Source organism: Neomonachus schauinslandi, chromosome 8 (genome assembly GCF_002201575.2).
Source record: "Neomonachus schauinslandi chromosome 8, ASM220157v2, whole genome shotgun sequence".
Taxonomy (NCBI): Eukaryota; Metazoa; Chordata; class Mammalia; order Carnivora; family Phocidae; genus Neomonachus; species Neomonachus schauinslandi.
Genome location: NC_058410.1, coordinates 1,898,033 through 1,914,047, shown reverse-complemented (window position 1 = coordinate 1,914,047; position 16,015 = coordinate 1,898,033). Strand labels below are relative to the sequence as shown.

At 44.3% G+C, this 16,015-nt stretch overlaps 1 protein-coding gene across 9 annotated transcripts in view; it reads left to right on the top strand.

Moving 5' to 3' along the window:
* AFDN (afadin, adherens junction formation factor) overlaps positions 1–16,015 on the top strand; it is a 101,298-nt gene that overhangs the window by 41,083 nt on the left and 44,200 nt on the right. For 4 of the 9 annotated variants that reach the window (XM_021693258.1, XM_021693257.1, XM_021693255.1 and 1 more), the window contains exons 11-19: positions 1,494–1,612; positions 5,601–5,662; positions 5,786–5,991; positions 7,879–7,947; positions 8,682–8,827; positions 9,114–9,208; positions 9,634–9,899; positions 11,244–11,387; positions 12,801–12,999. In XM_021693258.1, the coding sequence (XP_021548933.1) occupies positions 1,494–1,612; positions 5,601–5,662; positions 5,786–5,991; positions 7,879–7,947; positions 8,682–8,827; positions 9,114–9,208; positions 9,634–9,899; positions 11,244–11,387; positions 12,801–12,999 (1,306 nt within the window). The remainder of the gene's footprint in view (positions 1–1,493; positions 1,613–5,600; positions 5,663–5,785; positions 5,992–7,878; positions 7,948–8,681; positions 8,828–9,113; positions 9,209–9,633; positions 9,900–11,243; positions 11,388–12,800; positions 13,000–16,015) is intronic. The other 5 variants (XM_044917435.1, XM_044917434.1, XM_044917433.1 and 2 more) reach the window with 2 other exon arrangements.

The following is a 16,015-nucleotide window of genomic DNA, read 5'->3' as shown; positions in this document are numbered from 1 at the left end:
CTGCCCCTCCCCTCCATGCATGAATGCTTGCACACGCGTGCTCTCTCTCGTGCTCTCTCTCCAAATTAAATAAAAACTTCTGAAAGTGTATAGTCAAAACAGAAAACTTGGTAAATTAAGAAAAAATGTACAGAAATGAAAATCATTCATCCTCAATTTATAGTTGGCTATTGGTAACATTTTGATGGATCTTTTTCTGAGCTCTTTATGTTGTACATGTGTTCATTAATACACTTTGAAATAATTAAATATCCCCATGTGCACACACACACACCTTTCTGTCCTATGGCCTTTGGCTATGCTTTTGTAATCATTTTATTTGAAAACAGGCTAAAATTATTTTGTAATATGTTAGCTTATAAACATACCATAATTTATCCATTGCCTTCTTATTATTCATTTATAACAGTTTTTTGTAGTCTGTTGCCGTCCATTGACCAAGCATTTTATTTCTATAAATGTGTTTTATGGAAGTAATCATTGTGTGTGAATATATATATTTACAGACATGGTTGTCAGGACACCCTGTCCTGGTGAACATTTTAAACAATGTAATCATGGATTAGTTCAATGAACTTTGGTGAATAGACAACAAAATGTTACACAACCATTACAGTTCTGTAACATAAAAATATTGTAAGATGTTTACAACATATGAAAAAGAGTATTTATTACAAAGTAGGTTGGATAACCTCATTTATGGAAAATAAGAAAAACCGTAAAGATAAATACAGCCCAAAGTTACTCTCTGGTTGGTAAGACAAGAATGATTTCTATTATCAAGGTCAATTTCTACAAATAAACAAATACAATGAGAAATTTGACATAAAATTGTTGCTACAGTGAATTTCTTTGTATGATTTTATTGATTGTGTTCTGATTATTTTCTTACTAATATAGGTTGCTTATCTGTTTTGTCTGCCTTGGGTTGGTTAGGGATATGCCCTGCTTGGAAGAGCTTAAATGTACCATATTGGGCCGCTATAAGTGTGCCTTTTCTCTGTTGATGAAGGGCAAGAAATAAACCAGTTTCTGTACTCACTTCTTCATTGGGTGTTGAGCTATGATGAGTAGATTTTTAAATCCTTTCTTAACAAGTAAAGCAAAGACCCTGACTTTTCATATTGTACATATTCTCTCAGCTCTCTCCTGAATTAGAACTTTTTGGAGTAGTTCCTGTTTTTACTGTACTGGTTGAGGAACCCTTGTGTATATGTACCACTTCTGCCTGTGTTTTAAAGCCCACGTCTAGCTCTTTGAAAAGCAAAGTGGCTGTGTGTTTTATTGTTCTTTTGAAGACTGTGTTTTGGGGCATGCCGCTGTGGACATGGCATCCCCAGCATTGCTGTGCCTTTTTCTTGTCCATGCTCCTCCTCTGCATCCCTCTCCTGCCTTCCCCTGCCTGGCAGCCTTGCATCAGATCTTCACCTGCAAGAGTAAGTGAAAGCCTGGTTGGTTTGCTTGGTTAAATGCTGTGTCTTCCCCTGGCTTAGAGCACCACGAGGCTGGACAGCGACAGGGTGCTGCCCGCCTCCAGCACGGCGGAGCGTGGGATGGTGAAGCCAATGATCAGAGGAGAACGGCAGCAGGACTACCGCAGGCAAGAAAACAGGTAGGAGGTAGTTCTTTTTTTAATTATGAAAGAAGTGAAAGTATTCCTAGAAAGGGCTTGGGGTAAAGATGATTGAATCTACTGAGGCTTGGCTGACAGTTTTAGAATGCTGTTTTCTTTTCACATCACTGCACTGGAGAGGGTTTCATGAGAGTGGTGCTCCTTACCCCAGGGCCGCGGCGCCGTCTGTCCGGTTGAAGTGGGAGGTGCTCTGAGTTAAAAAGGTTTCTGTTTTAAATGTGCTCTTCTGTAAAACGTGGAGAAAGGAAGTTTTTCTAGGATGTTAATATTTGATAATTTTTATATTTAGATAATTTACTCATCATTTCACCCATCCGTATACAAAATCCTTCCATGTTTAAATACATGAAGCCAAACATGACTTCAGGTGGAGTTTTTAGGATTTAGCGAGTGCCACGTTACTGTGTCTTATGTTCTGCTGAGAAGGGTAGGGGTAAATATCTGTTTCTTCTGCCATTGTTCTTGCCTAGTGTTTTTGAATGGAGAACTTCTGCCTTTTGTTACTTCCTTTTCTTATGATTTTTAAGTACGTGTTACCTTAATTAGAATTCTACTTCCTTGTGACTTCTTAACATTGTTTAAATATTGAAAAGTGATGTCAGTGCCTCGCACATTGAAGTAACAGGTGATGAGTTCCAAATGCTGATGACCTTCAGCAGCAGTGTGATGTGGTTCGAGTACTTCTCCAGCAGGTTTCTAAACACAGACAGCAATTGGGCAATAGCTCAGGAGTACCGTATCCCGTACTCTCAGTGTCAGCAGTGGAACTGGGGGTGTCCTTCTTTTTGTGCTATTCAGATTTTTGATGAAGCCATTCTAACTGTTCTCTCTCAGATCTGGTAACTGAGGCAGGTGACTAGCCCAAGGTCATGTATCAATTTGGTGACAGGCAGCTGATGTAGTTCTTTAATTTTCCATCTTCCAGTAGAGGGCGCTGTGTGTTATAAGTTTTTAATATCATTTATCACAGTAATTCAGTTTGTAGATTGATATGGGAATCTCGGGTTTTTCCCTTGTTTTTATCCGGCACTTTTGGTTATTATTCAAGATTTTTGTTGGCTGTGTGCATTTTTTTAGATGTAATAATAAGTCTACTTTCTGTGTCTGTACTTGTTTTTGGTGGTGTATTCTAGAATAAGATATTCCAAATGGTAAACTAGCATCATAAAGAGTGCCTCTATTTATTTATAAGGTGATTGAGAGCAATGTATCATAGTTCTTAGCCCATAAATATTTGAATGAGTGAATAAATCAAATGGGGGAGAGGAAAGAGCAATTAGGATAATTCTTTTAGGACATGCAAAATTAATCAGTGTGTAAACTATATATATATAGTTGGTAAGTAAATATAGTAGGTTAGTACAGTGTCAGATAGCCATCTGATGGTTCATTGTATGTTCGGATTTTATCCTGTGAGTAAAGGTTTTACTACAGGTTTTATTGGAGCTGTAGGTATGTACGACTTTGTTGGTACTACAGCAGTGATGGAAACAGGTGATTCTTCTATTTTTGGTCTTTGTTTTTCACATATACAATGTGGGTGTAAGCAGTGCTTCACTTAATTGGTATATTCATAAAAATCTAAGTTGTCTTGGGGCGCCTGGGTGGCTCAGTCGTTGAGCGTCTGCCTTCGGCTCAGGTCATGGTCCCAGGGTCCTGGGATCGAGCCCTGTGTCGGGCTCCCTGCTCGGCGGGAAGCCTTCTTCTCCCTCTCCCACTCCCCCTGCTGTGTTCCTGCTCTCACTCTCTCTCTCTCTCTCTGTGTCAAATAAATAAATACAGTCTTAAAAAAAAAAAATACTGATGTTAGTCAAGGAAAGACATCTTTTTGAATAATGGAGTGCCTTAAGTTCTCACTGACCCCCCCTTTTTTTTTTTTTTTTTGGTGAGAGATTAAATTCCTTATTTTTACTAGATGTGTTAAATTGAGGAAACAATTGGTAAGGTTCATCCAGTTTATTGTATAGATAGTAAATTGAAAGTAACTGCTTATCTGCAATTTTAGATGTCTATAAATATAGGAGTTAAGAGAGACATGTTAACGTAATTGGGCATTTAAATTCTATTGTTTATAAGAGCCTTTTACACCTGAATTGTTGAGTTAAATCTAAATTGTTTAATCATAGACAGGATAAGAAACTGTGAAGCATATAATTTGATGGAAAGACTTTTCTTTTTCCTTCTCATGATTAAAACAGTTTGAGGTAACTTGCTGTGTTTCTCTTTGTTGCTCCTTCAGTGCCAGGGGAGGTGGGGTGGCGGGATGGGAGCTGCTGGGGACCAGTGACTGGTCTGTGGCCATCACGGGCTCTTCTCCCTCTCGTCGCCTTTCTTAAAGAAGTTGTCACAGGAGCCCATGTAGTGAATGAGCGGTCACAGCCGTGACTCTAAACCCTGAAATCAGCCAGGTTCATCACCGTTTATCCAGGATTGGTAGACTTCAGTGTTCCTGCTGAAAATGACTGTCATTTAACTCACAAATTCATAAGCACTGATAAGGCTGTTGACTCGCCCTTCCAGCAGATGTGAAGCTGTGTTTGAATACTGACCTCAGTTTTGTCTAAGCTCATATTTTCCTCAGTAGTTCTTTCATCCCAGAGTAAGTCACTGTAGCCCCACTCTTTACTTTCCAGTTAAGTTTGTGGGAAGGCACAACGCATGTTTCTTTGCTTTTGCTGTCAACTTTAATTTTCTTAATCTATTCGAAGACATATTTTGTAAAATTTTTCCTGGTCATCTGTAAAAGCTGAGCTAAATGGTAAAGATTTAAACTCTTTAGGAATCTAATTACTTGCCAGTTTGTTTGGGGTGGGGGGTGACTTACAAATGTTACACATAAAATACAGCTAGTAGCCAAGTAGCTTAGAGTAATGATTAAATTGCTTGAAATTCTAATCACATGTCTACACGAAAGAGTAGTTAAACTGAACACCATCCATCGAGAACAGTATACATCTAAGGTAAGGAGATCTCAATTGGATTTGTAATTATTTTACACATTTTAGAAATTCTGTGCTTACTAATGGCTTTCAGATGTTGTTTGACCACAGTACACAACACAGAATCCTGTTGTATATTGTGCCCCAGTGGACACATACCTACATATGTATATATTTATAACTGAAAGAAGAATTTCACGTAACAGTGAACCTTCCACCCTACCAGTGGGGGCAGGGTGATCCACTGTTTGGAGAACTCTTTTATAGAACTAGAAATGTACCTAAACTTTGAGGTACTTTGACCCAGAATACCTGGAAATACATAAACATTAGTACAGTGCTAATTCTTCGAAGTGTCCCGAATACTAGTTGCCCTTGGTTTATATTTCTCGGCAGTGCCTTGTTTTTGTAGTGTCCGGCTAAATGATGAAAGGTGTCTGGAATTGATGTGACTTTAAGAAAAAGTGTGAGTAGGATTACTTCTTCTGAAGGCGGGCTTCCCTGTGAGCATCGAGAAATGGTAATACGGAGTGACTGAAGGGGCCTGCGGGGATGATCTTCTCTGAGCTCTATCAGAAGCCAAGGGCAGTGTCTGGCTCTTAGGAACTTGTTCGTCATGTGTGAGAGCTCAGTTTCAGGCCCACGGTGGTTTAGTTTTTCTCATGTCTCCTAGCAGTGGCCTTTCACTGTGACTCGAGCCATTGCTGTAGCAGGTGCATGGCAGCCTGGTCGCCCTACTCCGCACGAAACCTTCATGAATAATAGAGAATCGTGGTCAGATCAGTTCTCAGGATGGAAGCAGATACTTCAGGGAACTGACCTCTGTGAGGAGTATGGATATGATCACTCTCAGTACACTCGTCTGAATATTTGAACAGTTTCCATGTGAACAGGAGTCATTGGGCTGTGTATTATTTGTAAGAACCATATGGAGACTGTAAAAACAGTTGCCAAAATACGCATAGATTGTTAGTGATGTTATTAGCCACATGACCTGTTTTTAAGAGATGGCCACTTTTTTCTTTCAGAACTCAGGATGCTCCTGGGCCTGAACTGATATTGCCTGCAAGCATTGAATTCAGGGAAAGTTGTGAGTAATTTCAGATTCCATTGTTAGTGAATTATTTCTTGTTCCATTTTCCTCCATCTGATTTTCATGGGTTTTTTTTTGTTCTTTTTTTTCTTTTTCTTCTTTTTTGAAATCTTTTCACAGCTGAAGATTCATTTTTATCTGCCATTATAAATTATACTAATAGCTCTACAGTCCATTTTAAGTTGTCACCTACATATGTATTATATATGGCATGTCGGTATGTATTGTCCTGCCAGTACAGACCGGATGTCAGTCCTACCGAGCGTACTCACAAAGTGATTGCAATAGTCAACAGGATGGTGAGCATGATGGAGGGGGTGATCCAGGTAAGCCTCAGCCTGCAGAGCCAGTTCAGTAAGTGTGCCCCTTGTCCTACACCAGGAAGCCAGTGGCTTTCGTGTTCCCGCCTGGTCATATGTTGGACTTGACCTCCACAGTCTTTTCTGAAATGCAAGTTCTATAAATAGCATGGACAATGGTATAGCTTTAAAAGTTGAAAAGAAATGTAAACTTGTTTTTTGTTTCTTCCTACAAATGTTAGAATACGGGAAAGTAATCTGAATGTGGGAATGTAATGATCACGGGAAAGATCCTTAAAATGGCAGTGGTTGTGAGAATGTATCGAGACTTGTGGGGATTTTTTTAGAATTAAAAACAGTGACATGTTGAGGTGAATTTCACATTAACGTAAAATTAACCATTTTAAAGTGACTCATTCAGTAGCATTTCGTACATTCACAGTGTTGTTGTGCAGCAACCACTTGTGGTTCCGGAACATTCCCATCACTTTAAAGTAAAACCTGTGCCCATGAAGCAGTTTGTCCTCATAACCCCTCCCAGTCCCTGGCACCTGCCTCCTTAGAGTCTTCTCATGGTTACAAAGGCATGCTCTTTTCTAGTGTGAGTGTATGATGTTGGTAGTAATTATGTGGATTTTTGATAGCACTCATTTAGGTGTGATGGACATCACGACATTTCTCAGTGATGATGAAATGTTGAAAATCTTTCATAAAACTGTGGAAAGCTTAAGGAACTAAGAGTATTCTTTTTGTAGTATGGTTTGTTTCTTTTTAAGTACTCTTCATCTGTAGTTGGTAAAATTGGCATAGCAGTTTTCCAAACTCACAGATAATTTGAAGATTTAATCTTAAGTCCTTAAAAGTAAATGTAAAGATTTTAAGTTTTTCCAAACCACTTATCAGTGCTGTTATTCGGCCACGAAATATAAAACTCTAGTTACATATTATGAAGCAACATGATTAAATGGTTTGGTTGTTTTCCTCCTGTGAGGGTAGCTTGAGCAAACTAATCTGTTGATTCCTTCAGAATTGTTTTTAAAAGGCCAAATTTTTCAAGAACTGTTTCTTTTATGTTTGAAGGGTTAGCCTATGAATCTCATGAGCTTACAGTTCTTTTACCCAAGTGAGGAAACAGCTAAAAAGGATTGTCATTTTATTTGGATTCCATTTTTGTGTTCCTCTCTTACTAATTTATAAAGAAACAGATTTCCTTTTGTTCAGAGCCATTGTCTGTCTTCCCTCATGTTTGCGTTTCTAAAGCCTGTTTCAGATTGTGAAACTCCTGTCATCAGACTACTGCAGATAGACTTTTTCTGATTGAATTTGAACTAGTCAGTGAGATCATCATTATCACAACAGGTCTTTTAAAACACATTTAGGGTTAGTATGTGATTGGAGGAATCTTAAAGTTTTAGGAAAGAATCGTAGTAATGAATAAATGCTTAAATTTGTAAAACCCTGCTTTCAAAAACCGATTTACTCCGTTTTAGTATAGTTGTTTTTTATACATTAAAAAATTTTTAACTTTTATTTTTATTGTTTCTGTTGGTCTTTCTGTCTCTTTCATCCTATTAAACTAGAGGATAGACACTCATCTTATATACCTTTAAGTAGTTAGACACACGATATCATTAAAAGACGTTAAGAAGTCCTTCATTTATAAATCTTTTAAAGAGATCAGTGTGTTCCTGTGTTAATTGTCACATTCCTTTGTATAAATTCTGGGAATTCCCTCCCTTACTGCGCCAGTGTTAAGAACGTAGAACTTATCCTTTATGTCATGTACTTCCAAAGCTGCTTCAGAGCCAGGAATGAATATGTAATTTGGGAATAACATAACTAAATGTCGTACCTTCATGTCGTACCTTCATGTTAGTGTTTTGATTTATTTAAACTATCATGATTGTTTACAAGTTTCTTTCTCTCGTTCTGCTTGATTTCCCTTCGTCTGTTTTTCTCCAGGAAGTAGACCAGGTTGATCAGGTAGGACGTGCTGCTGGGAACTGGTCCTGGCTATGTCGGCTTAGCTGAGTTTCTCGCGCTGCTTCCATGTCAAACACAATACTCCAGCAACCGGACTGGACGGTTCATAACACTCATTCAGCAACTGAAACATGCAGTACTAAATCCTTTTTTGACTGTGCAACCTTTATCAGCATTTCATAATTTCTGCTTAATGCACTTCAGTGTGGATATGAAATGACAAAAGTTCTGTTTCTCCTCTTTCTTGTTTATCCTTGGTTCCTATTCTTTGGATCTCATCTGAAGTTGCCTGGCCTGCACATGTGGTCGGGAGATGATGTGATAGATCAGTACTTGATACCGAGTTCCTCGGCATCCGAGCCAGTGACTACGCGTATCAGGGTGGCTGTGGGTAACCATGGATAGACGCGTGTGTACTTCACAGATTACCAGATAATGCACAATCTCCAATTGGGTGTTGTAGGGTTTGATATCTCTGTTTTCGGCCCTGATTCCATACATGGGAGCTAACTGGATCCATGTGTCTGTCCATGAATCCTAAGAAGATGTTGCAGTTCCATTGCTGTGAATGTATCCAAATTCCTTTGCAAATATCTGGTATCTGTGCTAAATACCTTGGTGACAATGGGAAGGTACTGGTCTATCTCCAGCAGCTTTTCAAGAGCATTCCTTTTTTTTTTTTCATTCTTTTTGTTTGTCTTTGGATCGCTTATGGAAATGTGTTCTGTCTACAGAAACAGAAGAATATTGCAGGGGCACTTGCCTTCTGGATGGCCAATGCATCTGAGCTGCTCAACTTCATTAAACAGGACCGAGATCTTAGTCGAATCACATTGGATGCCCAAGACGTTTTAGCACACTTGGTTCAAATGGCGTTTAAGTAAGGAGCACGTTTTTGGAGATTGCACTATTCTGTAGAGATTTTTTTTTTTAAAGGTTTTTATTTACCCTAATTAAAGATGAATAGCGAGAAGCATGAATAACTATGTGCCAAATGTGTTGATTTAAGAAATTGAATTTATTAGCTATGTTTCAGGAATACAATACTGTTGTATTGTAAATGGAAAATATTTCTAAACCGTATAAACTATTTCACTTGTGCATGTCATGTCTGACAATAGCAGTGTGTCCTGCTGAGGTTATTAAAATTGCCTACGTTTTTTCAGATACCTGGTTCATTGTCTTCAATCAGAACTGAATAATTATATGCCAGCCTTTCTGGATGACCCTGAAGAGAACAGTCTACAAAGACCAAAAATAGGTTAGGATGCCCCTTTTCTCCTCCCTCCCTGTCTCTCCTTCTCTCTCTCTCTCTCTGGGCTTTCCTTCTTCCCTCCTTCTGTTTAACTTCATTTTAATATTTCACATGCGTAAGAAGGAGGTATTTTCAAAATAAATGAGATAACCTATTGGCTTTGGTATTCTTCAGTAAATCGTAACTGCTGTCTGTTCTCTTTCAAGAACAGCTCTGGGTTGGTGTGTCATGGTTTTTCAGAAGGTGTCTTGGGGGGAGCTGCGGTGTGCGTAGTTACCAGCCGTGTGTGGTTTCACACCTCACTGTCATCTCCTGTCTGAAGAGACCGGTGTCTCAAAAGTGACCCGGTAGGCATTCTTACTGTAACTGCCATTTTCTGAATTCACCGTTCGTTCAAAAGACTCTTGCTTTCATCCCGTGTCTCTGACCAGATGACGTTCTGCACACGCTCACGGGAGCCATGTCTTTGCTGCGACGCTGCCGAGTCAACGCTGCCCTGACCATCCAGCTCTTCTCCCAGCTCTTCCACTTCATCAACATGTGGCTCTTCAACAGATTGGTGACCGATCCCGAGTCGGGACTGTGCTCGCACTACTGGGGGGCGATTATCCGCCAGCAGCTGGGACACGTGGAAGCGTGGGCAGAGAAGCAGGGCTTGGAGCTGGCAGCTGATTGTCACCTCAGCCGGATAGTGCAGGTGGGCTTCCCGAGTCTCACCTCCCCACTGTCCCTGGACTTCGTCATAGGTGGCTTTCATTCTTTCCGGGGTCAGAACTCGGATTCAGCCAGTTCAGTACCCCTCTGGGGTGTGGCATGTGCACAGCTAAGGAAACACTGGCGTGTTGGTTTGCCTGGGTCGCTGTGACGGACTTCCACAAGCTCGATGCATCAGCGACAGACGGTTGTCTCCTAGTCCAGGAGGCAGGAAGTCCAAGGTCACGGTGTGGGCTGGGTGGTTCTCTGCCTTCATTTTCACAGGTGTTCTCCCTGTGGGCATGTGTGTCTCCACACATCCACTATTTATACGGACACAAGTCATGTTAGACCTGCTGTCCTCGCTCACTTCCGTCAAGACCCTTTCTCCAAGTAAGGTCGCGTTCTGTGGTACACGGGGTTGGGACTTCTGTGTATGAATTTTAGGGGACCCGGGTGAGCCCGTAGCAGGTGGTAAGCAGTAGAGTAAGTGCCCTTAAAGGGTTCTTTTCTGAGACCAGTAGGTGTATTTTGTGAAGCTCCATACTGAATAGATGGATTCCAGTTTAATACTGGGTAACACTTCGGTCTTTAGCATACGGAGCCAAGTGACCACAAAGCAAAAACCCGTAGTGGATGCACAGAAGAGAAAGAGAAAGGGGTCTAAGCATAGCACTCGGCAGTCCTCACATCCCAAAGGACCAGGGCAGGAGACTTGAGAAGGGGACAGAGGAGCACTCAGCAGCTGTGTGCTGAGGGCTCGGCCGGTTCTCAGGGAGCCACTGTGTAGCCCACATGGGACACAGGGGTTTTACAGTCAAGGAAATAAGATCTGCAGCCTCAAACCTAGGACAGATTTTTTTAATTATTATTACAGTGTATAATTTTGCATTTTTTCTCAATTTCTTAAACTCTTTTAAAGTAATTTAGTATAGAAAGAGGCTACTATCCTCCTCCTTGGATTGTATCAGCTGGCTATAAACAAGTCATTACAATGAAACTTTATTCAGACCCCAGTAATTGGTAATCAGAATGGTTATGATGTAAATGTTTACAGTTTCTAAAAGAATTTTTAAAAATGACTTATGGACATAAATGAATCTCATTTACATTTTTATATAAAATATAAATGTCTATACTTTAGTAAAATTAAGAAACTGGCTGAAAACCTTCACTAGACAATGCTTTTTCAGTTCAATTCAATGTTAATAGAAGTGTGTTTCCCTGAAAGACATTCTGCATTTCAAAATCAAATTAGCAAGTTATTACAGTTTTAAATGTTACATAAAGGGGAATATTTATGAAATACTTTTGAATCATATCTCCTGTTACTTATTCTTTTGAACAGGCAACCACTTTGCTTACAATGGATAAATATGCACCTGATGACATTCCAAATATAAACAGTACCTGCTTTAAGTTAAATTCACTGCAACTTCAAGCCTTATTACAGAATTACCACTGTGCACCCGATGAGCCTTTTATCCCCACGGTGAGTGGCACACATTACCCACACAGCATGAGACATGTTTGCATAGGGAAATTTTTGGTTCAAAAAAGTGAGGGAGAGTCGACGTTTATAATTACTTTATTTCTTTAATAAATAAGCTACTTAATCTCATCTCATAAGATCATTTTTCTTGATATTTGAGTTTGGATTCGGTACAAGAAGTACAAAATACACAAGCATTTTAGGTAGAGAGGGATTTAATTCAGGGAATTAGGTTCTTGGGAAGTCATTGGAAGGACTGGGGGAGAGGAAGTTAAGTTGCCCTGGTTCCCAGGCTCTCCCCTGGGACCTGAGGCTCAGAGGCCCGAGAGCTCCTGCCACGGCCACAGACATCCATGTGCCGCAGGCAGAGTGCCCCCTCATATCCACCGCCCATCCTCGTGTGCCGCCAACAGCAAGCAGCGTGGCAAGGGGGCCCCCTGACCTGGGCAGGTGCAGCTGACTGGTGGGAATCGAGGTTTGGCATCATGCCTCTCGAGAGGAGGAGTGGAGGGTGAGCGGCCTAGTCCACGGCGTGGGCTACAGCTGCTGTGTGGAGGGCGAGGAAGGCTGCAAGTGCTTGTCGCCATCCGCGGATAAAGTCCGCTTGAGGCAGGAGTCCTGACGAGGGAAGTGCATGAGGTGCATGGGTTGACCTCTAGTCCTGACTTGGTGCCAACAAAAGACGTGTACGGAGTAGCCCAGGATCAGAAACCAGCAAACGCCCACCGACAGAACAGCGTGTAGAAGGTCTTGTCACCGCCGAGGCGTGAATTTGCACGGCAGATGACACGCACTGCGCCGTGTGCACAGAATTCAGGCACGAAGTAAATAGAGCTTCCATCTGTACGGGTTTCACGAGCGGACAGGTGGGGGTTGTGGTGGGAGAAGCTTGGGAAGCTGACCCAGGGAGGGAGACGGTGACGAGGGGCTGCTTCTCTGTCCCTTGAACCGGGGGCAGTTGAGGTGCCGTGTTTACTTCCTCGAGCTTTACAGTGAAGGTGTGGGAGCTTTCCGATTAGCTGGGAATAGGTATTTTTGTCCCGATTTTTTACATTTTCCACTGTGAGCTCTGTCATTAAAAATTCTACAAAAATAGGATTATTAACACCTGGATGTTAAAAAATTGCAGGGAAAAAAATGACTACTTGGGAAAAGGGAAACCATTTTCTTGTGATTGAATAATTTCTTTTTAAGGCTGCAGATGACTTGAGATTAATTATGACTGTCTTGGTTCATATGTTTGAAGTGTGTACTTCGCAGGTGATCCGTTGCTCTGCGAAGTGACGTTAACACACTGAGAAATCTGTTCCCGCTCGCAGCCTGCCTGCGTGTGTGTGGCCACACTGTGCACGAGGAGATCTGAGTGCCAGTCCGTTGGCATCCGTTCTCACTGTGCGTCTGTGTTCTGACCAGGACCTGATCGAAAACGTGGTGGCCGTGGCTGAAAACACGGCTGATGAGTTGGCGCGCAGTGACGGGAGGGAGGTGCAGCTCGAAGAGGACCCCGATCTGCAGCTGCCTTTTCTTTTGCCAGAAGACGGCTACTCTTGCGATGTTGTCAGGAACATTCCAAATGGTTTACAAGAGTTTTTAGACCCTTTGTGCCAGAGAGGTGAGTCTCACCTACTGGACCTGGCGTCTGAACTATGACTCGAGCCTCGTACCGGGGTGGGGGTGGGGGTGGTGTGTGTGTGTGTGTGTGTGTGGCAGTCCACACGTGTGCAGCACACACCCTGTTCCAGGACATGGAAGTAAGCATTTCATGGTGACAAGGGGTCAGCAGTGTCCCTCCATGAAGTCCCTGGGGGGTGCTGTGACCCTCCCGCGGGCACTGGCTGGGCCCACCAGCTGCCACAGCCACCTTTCTGCCAGGCCCGCAAGGAAGGAGGACCTTTTGTTGCTCCATTTTTTGTGGGCCCGGGAGCTTGGCTCAGCCCTGGAACTGAATTGTCCGTCGTGTTGCTACCAGCAGAGTTGGGAGCAAGATGAGTGCTGCAGTCAGACCCTCCCAGCTCGGACCCAAGCTCTGTCCCCTGTGACTTCCGTCTGTAAGACGGCATGTGGGCAGCAGGGGCTTAGGATGTGGTGAGGACCAGGCCAGCTGCCCGTGGGGCGCTTAGCCCCAGGGCGCCTGCCATGTGTGCAGGAGCCAGACTGCAGCTGGTCCTGCTGGGGTAGGGGGAGCCCACCCCCCCAGACTGCAGGTGCTGAGGAGTGTGAGGGCAGCGAGCCCCCCCGGTCTCATCCTACACCCGTTCACATGCTCTTATTGGACTGTGCTGATACAAACACCACACTTAGGGGGCGCCTGGCGGCTCGGTTGGTTAAAGCGGCCGACTCTTGGTTTCGGCTCAGGTCATGATCTCAGGGTCCTGGGACCGAGCCCCGTGTCAGGCTCCCTGCTCCGCGGGGAGTCTGCTTGACATTCGCTCTCCCCCTGTTCCTTCCCCCCCAAATAACACACTTACACCTGAAGCACAAGCTTTTAAATTAGACCACAATTCAGTCCCAGTCTGTGTTTTGTAACGTGGAGCTCAGATGAATAGAAAAACATTCAAAATTCAGGAGTTTAAACAAAAATAATAGCAAAGTTAGGGTTTTATGTTCATCTGCATAAGCGTGGTGAGTGTGATTTTTCATTTCAGTGACTTTCACATGCTACAATAAATAGATTTTTATGTCTTTAAAGGTTTTGATAGTTTAAAATTTCCATTTTCCAAAGCCTTGTTGTAACAAAAGGGTAGTGTGTTAGTTCATCCACCGGCAAATGTGGCTGTAGCCATGCCGGGAACGCGGACCCTGTCTCCTCTCCACACCATCCTCCGAGCAGCGGAGCTGAGGTGCGTGCGTCTTCGAGGAGCCTTGTGTGAAGGAGACAGGGACTGGGACAGGAAGCCGGGCTCCTGTCTGGGACCAGCAGGGAGGACGGAGGTGCGGGCTGCGGTGACGTCCACGAAAGCTTCGGTTGGGCATTGGGAGACCCCGGGGCAGGGCTGCTGTCGGGGGAACTCTCCGTCCCCGCAGAGGGGGCCTGCGCTGGTCCGTGGCACCGGCGTGTGGCCTCGGTGTGCCGAGCCCAGCGGTATCTGCTGCCGCGCGGGCACCACTGCGTGTCACACCTGCAGGGCCATGCCCGTCAGCTGTGTGTCCCCAGCACCCACGCAGCCACGTGTGGGTTACAGTGGCAGTGCTCTGGCAGGCTGCTTCCTGGGCCGCCCTCCCTGCCCCCACCCTGCGAGGCCATCCGGTGCTTGGCAGCCCGTCACTGCTGGCTCTCCTGCCCGCAGTCCTGCCCCTTCAGCCCCAGGATCCGTGCACGCAGCCTCCGCTCCCAGCCTTGTCGTTCGTACTAACTGCGACTGCGTGGCCCCGCGGGCCTTTGTGCCCCCCCCCGCCCCCCCCGCCCGTGCCCACTGCTTCATTCACACTCCTGCCAGCCAGCCCTTTGTCTAAAAAACCTCCGCCTCCTCCTGACACTTCAGCCACTTTCCCCACAAGTGATTCTGTGTTCTTTCGGGATGTTTCTGTGACAGCGCTTGAAGCACGTGTATCCGTCTGTCTCTGGGGTCTAGCTGCAGTCCCGGGGGGCGGGCTCCTCCTACTCAGCACCTGCAGTTCCGGGGGCCGGCTCCTCCTACCCCTCAGCACCTGCAGTCCCGAGGGGCGGGCTCCCCCTACCCAGCACCTGCAGTCCGGGGGGGTCGGGCTCCCCCTACCCCTCAGCACCTGCAGTCCCAGGGGGTGGGTTCCCCCTACCCCTCAGCACCTGCAGTCCTGAGGGGCGGGCTCCCCCTGCTCCTCAGCACCTGCAGTCCCGGGGGGGGCGGGCTCCCCTTACCCCTCAGCACCTGCAGTCCCAGGGGGCGGGCTCCCCCTACCCCTCAGCACCTGCAGTCCCGGGGCGGGGGCAGGCTCCCCCTACCCCTCAGCACCTAACGTGGGGCCGCTGGGCGTCGGGTGCTCAGCTCACTGAGTCCTTGTGAAGGCGCACACGGGAAGACTAATTTACTAGCATTTTTCAGATCTGTATGTGTGATTTGCGGTGTGCACACAGCTGTCAGTTTCGTAATGCGTGCCATCGAGGAGAGGCTGGCCAAGTTGGGAAGAGTGAGCTCTTGCCTTGTTGGTGAAGTTTACTCCGTGACTTCCCCTGCGGGTCCCCTGAATGATTGATTTCAGGACGTATGTGCTATTTCATCATGGTCTTGGCGTCCCCACGTTATTCCATATGTGTCAGATGGTAACACAGCCTATTACAGAGGTGCCTTTACAAGACTTACAAAGAACTGGGTGTTTTCTTGTATGACATCAGTGTTTTTAATTCTTCACGCTCAGTTCTTTGTAAGCCAAATAAAGAAGTACTATGTGTTCTCAATTTATACTCCTTTTGTTTTGTCCTGTAACCCAGTCGTGTGAGAGAAGGCTATAAAACCAGCACAGACTCATACCTGATCGGAGATGCATTCCTTCACCTAAGAGAGCAGAAAATGTCTGTCTGATGTGTGATCCAGCCTTGACATTTGAAAAAAATAAGAAAATAATAAAAATTGTTCATTTCAAAATCGTGATAATCACAGTCCTCTCAAGTGGGGAAAAGAGAAGTTGTAGGTTGTATATTAATGAAAATG